Raw genomic sequence first — 6,781 nt, forward strand, 5'->3', positions numbered from 1 at the left:
ATGGAGTACTTTGATGAAAATACAACTATTTAAGGACAACAAGTCTCTACTATCAATCTGTGAAGAATGATAAGTGTAGGGTATAGGTAGGAAGATTTAGATGTTAGCTAGAATATCTACCTTGAGGGTTTACATTCAATCAGTAATATAAGGAGTTCACAACATATTCATTCTATGAAAGTTTAATGGAGAGATTAAATATTTCAATTCCAGAACAATAAGATGCACAAATAATTTAGGTACAAGATTTTCAAATTTTATCTTTGATATTTCATGTCTTTTCAAAGAAACATTGATTATGGATAGAAAGGTAACAAGTGCCAACAAGGAATACCTCTTCACATAGATTAAATATTTTGTAAACAATAATAGATTGTCTTGGAAAAAGAGAGTGTTGAGTTGATAACATAAAATGACAATTATGAACCATGGAAGAAAAGAAGGAAAAATAACTACAAACCAAAGGCACTTGTAAAATGTTTTACGTAAGAGAGTCTCACTACTACAAAGTGTTGATTATGGTGGGAAAGGAATTTCAAAATCACATGCTCAAGATTGCATTGACTTAAGCTTATGTAGATCTAGATTCCCTACTCTTATGTACAGATTTTGAGTTTAACTTTTACAGCATGGTATCAACTATGATAAAGACACAAATGTGTAGTATAATACATGGACATAGTAATTACTATCACATATGCTCCCATTGGGTTTTTGCAATTGTTCAAGGTTCTATGTTCAAGACTAAATATTACAAAACTAACAATTTAATGTTAACCTAGCATATAAAGAAATAGTTCTTGGGAAATATTTCTTAGTCAAAGATGAATGATGATGTACCCTAGACCTTATTGAAATGAGATTGATGGAATCCAGAACAACTTTGAATATTATAGTCTGGATGTCAGAGTATATGACTAGGCTTAACAAAGTGGAGATTTATAACTAGGCATAACTATTCTAAGTTAGAATTCATGGTTTCTTTTGTTTAAAGAATAAGGAATTTTATATTATATAACTTTTCACTTCACTCTTTTTGGATGTATTGCATACATAGGTATCATCCTTGGCAACTAATAAATTTTAGCATTATATAGACTATGATTCTAGTTGGCCCTCTATTGTAGATGGAGATGTTTGAATATTTACATGTAACCATATCTCTACCTAATAGACTAGTAGAATTGTCCAAATAAGCTTATGAACTCATTAGTGAGTGGTTAAGCTTATTTGGAGCTATTCTTGAGTTCCATGTTGAAACTCCTACGCTTGAGTTTAAGAATGTAATTCTTCAACCAAATATAAATTCTATGCATTACCTTTAGCAAGTCGATGATATCACCTCTACAAATTGAGACATGTATAGCCTAGTGCCTAGTGAAGATGAAGAAATCTTGATAAGCTCTCAAATACATATCTTGTTAACTCATTGTGCACTATTCAATAATATATTCAAGATTTGGACCCCATAGCACATGTAATATGCAAAGTTGGAGATATTTCATAGAGATTAGATAACACTCAACTCTCTCTTAATTTAAGAGAAGACCTAATATTTTTGACGAGTAGTTGAAGGGAAGTGTCATGCTGATTCATCCAAACTTCTATCTCTGATGGGTGGCGTAATATAAAATTAGAAAAAGATGAAACATAAATAGATTGTAACGAGGTACTTCCTGTTTTCATGACTTTCATGAGAAAATGATTTGGATACCTTTATATCTCATATTGCAAATGGAAATGGAAGCTCAATGAGCTATGGGTGTTGAAATGGATGAATTAATGGAATAAATTAATAAAAACAAAATTAAACCAATGCGTCCATGATCTTCATAGGCTCAATTCAATTTGAAAAGAAACATATAATCTATTAAAGAACTCCCAATTCTGTAGATGGAAGTGAAGGGTGAGTATTAATGTAATTATGGGAATATTATCCCAATGGGACTTGTTGGAGTTTTTGTGCAAAAAATTAAAAAGATCACCTAGAAAAATCAATTAGGGGGATGTGAAAAAAAGAAATTTGAAACAAAAAACTTACTTTAATAGACAATTTTTTTACAAACCATAGTATATAGCAAATGTTAGATAATCATTAGTCCCCACTTTAGAAAAAAAAAAACAAATAAATAATTTAATTATATAAATTCTTATTTTACTATTACATTTTATATAAAATTATAAAATCTAAAGTTTTTTTTAATTGAATATAATTCAAATTATCAAGAATTTTACAAATCCATTGAATAATATTCAAAATCTAAAACTAATTATATTGCAAGACTAAGCTTTTTCTCCAAAGAAGCGGATCCAATGTGTGTAGATTCTACTTTCCACATATACCTTAAACAAAAATTTGCGACTCAATAGATCACAATTTATATAAAATAAAATGAAAAAATATCAGATCAGAACAGGCTTACAAATAAATAAAGCCATACAACCTTCGCTTTCTACCCAATCTTACAATCAAAGGCACTGAAAGCTTTTAAAGCCAAAGCCCAAGCCAGACCAAACACTCGTCCCACATTGAACTCCATTTTTCTAAGCTGGAAGTTTACTTTCTTTTATAGGCTCAGCTGTAGTGATGGCAACATCTTTCTCTTTCTCTGCACAGAAAAAGTAATTTCCAGCGAAGAATCCAACATGGATGACCATCATGTAAAACAATTCTGTTGCAGACAGAATTATGATGAAGGCCTCCAAAGTGATCTGCACAGACCATATTTTATAACACATATTAAAAAAGCATAAATTCTGTGCCTTTGAATACTCAAACAGGGAAGAGCTTGTCAATCGAGTAGCATTGCAATGTATAAAATATAAAAGTTGTGGAGAGATATTCAAAAACATTCTAACTAAAACAAAATACCATACCAGCTTTGGGCTTCTGCCATGTAAATGGATCTCCTTGCATGCCAACCTGCAGGTTTGGTAACATGCTTATGATCAGCATTAAACAAAAAAACCAAGAAATCGCTTTTGGTTGCAGCTATTATTGAAAGATCTCAATAAATAGATCCAGGACAAAACATTCTGAAAGAATCCCTTCCCCATTTGAATGAGATGTGTTATATATTAATTACCCCATGGCAAGAAGTGTAAGAGCCCAAGCGGTGATGGCAGAAGAAGCACTTGAAGCCAAGCTCTCTGCTGTCCACACTCGAAGATGGTGAAGCCCTGAAAGACATGAAGCTGCTCCCACAACTCCAGCAATCAGAGAGAAGATGACCATAAAACCAGTGGCCTCATTTCCCATGGGGAAAAACAATGGTGAAAATGAGAACCCCACTGGAATGCTGCTTCTGGGTCCTGCCCAACAAAATAGAAGAAATATATACAATCAATATCAGATTTGAGATTATATGGTAGAGAATATACTAACAATCACCAAAATGAAAGATCTTTGTTACCAGAAACATAATGATGATCAATGGCCTTGTTGAGTGCCCATCCAGCAATTCCAGGAACGGTCACGTACATGCAGAAATTCAGCAAGAGCATAAGTCCAGCCAAAGACTTCACTGTTCTCACACCCATTTTGACAAAATTTCAGAATGATTTAGAAAAAGAGCAATTTCTTAAAGAGAGCTCCAAATGACTCAAACTGTAAAATGAACAATTGCTTTGAGTGCAATGGAGAAGATGGGAAACGGTATTTAAAGGAGTATGGCAAACGGTATTATTTCCTTTCAAAGCTACTCTTCCACACACAGCCTGTGGATGACCCACTTCGACAGGCGAATAATATTTTCTTTTCTGCTACCAAGAAACGGCTAGTGGTGGAAATACAACTGGTTCTCGTTGGTTGGTATTTTCTATTAAAGGCCAGATTTTTAAGTCGTTTAAGGAGGGAGTGATATGTCATAATAATGATTCGACGTAACCGCAGATGAGTTGCGTATGGGCTCTGAAGCAAAAGCACTACTCAATATTTTCGTTAAATATTTTCATTAAATATGGATATCATTTCAGAGCTGATGGAATACAAATTCGTTGGGTTATTATTATTATTGAATATCATTTCAGAGCTGATCGAATACAAATTAGTTTGATTATTAATAATTTACTGAAAATTAAAATATTAAAGAATTTAATAGTCAAATAATTGTGTGTAGAGGTTTGACTATGATGCTATCTAGTGGTGAAAGTGTAATCGGTGAAGAGGTTTAACAAAATTAAATAAGTTAGATATATAATTATTATAAATTAAAATGTATTAAATGTCAATTATAAATACAATTGATGTAGAAGATATGAGATAGATCAAATCTAGTAAGTATAATATAGATATATTAAATCAATCAAGTTAAGAGACGTTTAAAGATTTTTATATTGTGACATTTAATGGTACTAATGATTTTGAAAAAAAATTGTGGCCAAATTAAGTTAACGATTTGAAAAGAGAGTCTTATATAGTTGAAAGGATACTGAGGGACTATAAAAGATTTTGAGACTGTTAGATCTCACCATATTAGAGGATTTCACACTTACAACTAAGTAAGGACTCTGTTAGGAGATGTACAAAGATCTGTTAAGACCACTTTGTTAAGAGATTTATCCTAACTCAATCTGTTAAAACTAATTTAACACTTAATCCTCGGTTTTCTCTGATAAGGTAATATTGGATCTCCTCTTTCTAATATAATCCTGATCCCTGATCTAATAAAGCATTTATGTACTTCACTTCCTAACTAGGTTACTTGCTCTGTTTTAGAATAACAAAACTGTTTGCCTCTTCTTCAATGTTCACACATTCACATTGAATAGCTTGTTTTCTCATTTGTATCATCATTCACTTCACCATACTCGTGCTCATCATAAATTAGGTCAAGTTCTACCAGGTATTTAAAGACTTCATAAAGAGTTTTCTAGATGCTTCTATATTTTACCTCTCCATATGATTCTTTCATCACATAACAAAGGGATCTGTGTTCCACATCATAAAATGCATAAAATACTATGTAACAAACTCTACAAATATTAAATATCACGTCCATGTCAGCTTGAAAAAAGGTTTACCTTAAAGTTTGTAGCATTCCTAACTTGAATGCAAAGTTTGCATTCCTTAGCACTTACTATTTCTCATACTCAATCTTTACTATGTTCAGTAGCTTTTGTATAACTCAACTTCAACACACTTGAACTACTCGGTTAACATTAAATTTGTGTTACATTGGAAACACTCGACAACCACATTGTAGTGCCTCTCCTGTTTGATTTCTACAAGTCATCCTGATGGATGCAACCTTGTTGATCTTTCCTTGTGAAATGATCATGATTGGGACAATGAGTGGTCTACACCCTTCAGGTGATTTGATTTATGTTATTGTATCAGTTGCATTGATTATTCTTATGGTTGATTATGAGATTATGATGTGTTCGATAGTTTCATTTAGGTTTGTGTCAGTGGTTATCTGGATTGATGTGGTATCATAATGTTATTTCATGATTACCCTGAGATGTGTGCAGAGATTGCACTATGTATTATTATCCTGCTACACTAGACTAGGTTCCTGTAGCAATGCTCAGTCATGTATTTGACCATGCTCACTTATGTGTTTTAAGTACCTTTTTATGTTGTTTAAATAACCATTATTAAATGCTTAAATAATTAGAAATAAATTCACCATGTTGGATTCATTGGTTATGTGCTACGAATATTTACCTTGTTCATTTCGGTAATTTATGCAAAATGATTATTTAGTGTGATTTAATACATTTATTGCTACAACTATATTATTATATGCAATTGCACTTGATCTTGTTGTTTAGTGTGCAGAATTTATGTCCCTAACAGTGCCACATGGAGTTAATGATTTAGTTGTTCAAAGATAGCCAATGTCGTCCTTATATGGTCGACATATCCTATTTTATTATTTATATTAAATCTTTTGGTGATTTAATAAATCCAGACTCATTTGCATTTTGTGACTAGACCCATGAGTGTATTTACATACATTTAGATGTTCACAATTGTCACAAAAGTTGTTAAGGAATTCAATTATTTTGATTTAAGGGAATTTTGAGCTTTATCTTATTTAATTTAATTCCCCACAACTTTGTCATAACTAAATTCCAATTACTTGGAATAGCCTATTTTCATTTGGGTGGATTTAAGGTTTAACTAGGTGACTTAGTTATTTACCCTAATCCTTTATTTGCTTGAAAAGTGAATAAGTATCTAAGAAAGAATTTTATTCCTCACTTCTCACTTTTTGAAGTAGAAATTTGAGAGCAAATTCCAAATATTCTTCAAGAGGAAAGATTGTTCTATTTGCTGTGGGAGCTACGGGCGTGGGGTTGTTGTGAGGTTGGTCTCACTGGATCTAGCTCAAGGAGACCTTTGATTGTTTAGATTATCATTTTGACCCTTTTGGTTGTCAGGTAGGGCTCTCTTGTTTTGTTATCTTAGCTCCTTTTCTGCTTCCATTTTTGGTAGTTGTATGTTAGGAGGTTGAGAACTAGTGTTCCCCTCCATTTCTGATTGCTAGCTTTACCAAATTAGTCAGGTATGAGCATTTCCCTAATTTTCAAAATGGGGGCTTGGGGTTTCACACCATTATGTTGGCCATTTTTGCATACGATTAGAACGAACATAAAAAGTGTCTTAAGAGACGTGCATTTTCGAAAGGCAATTGCTTGCATATGTGGAGCCCACTCGAATGCCCAGCTAGTGCAAGAAATAAGAAGAATTTTATACGACGGTACTCATATGATGATGTGGAAGCTCTACATAGGATTGTGCCATGTGGCTCATCAAGTGGTCAACACATCCCCG

At 32.7% G+C, this 6,781-nt stretch overlaps 1 protein-coding gene across 1 annotated transcript; it reads right to left on the reverse strand.

The window, feature by feature from the left end:
• Positions 1 to 2,344: 2,344 nt before the first annotated feature.
• Positions 2,345 to 3,745, reverse strand: LOC149539001 (membrane protein PM19L-like). The gene is made up of 4 exons (XM_089799036.1): positions 3,414 to 3,745; positions 3,087 to 3,312; positions 2,878 to 2,923; positions 2,345 to 2,712 (listed from the first exon to the last, which is right to left on the reverse strand). Exons 1-4 carry the CDS (start codon positions 3,538 to 3,540, stop codon positions 2,545 to 2,547), a joined length of 567 nt encoding a protein of 188 aa, XP_089655162.1. The 5' UTR covers positions 3,541 to 3,745; the 3' UTR covers positions 2,345 to 2,544.
• Between the last annotated feature and the right edge of the window lie 3,036 nt (positions 3,746 to 6,781).

This window comes from Cupressus sempervirens, chromosome 9 (assembly GCF_028749045.1).
Source record: "Cupressus sempervirens isolate cs-2001-9-10 chromosome 9, ASM2874904v1, whole genome shotgun sequence".
NCBI lineage: Eukaryota > Viridiplantae > Streptophyta > Pinopsida > Cupressales > Cupressaceae > Cupressus > Cupressus sempervirens.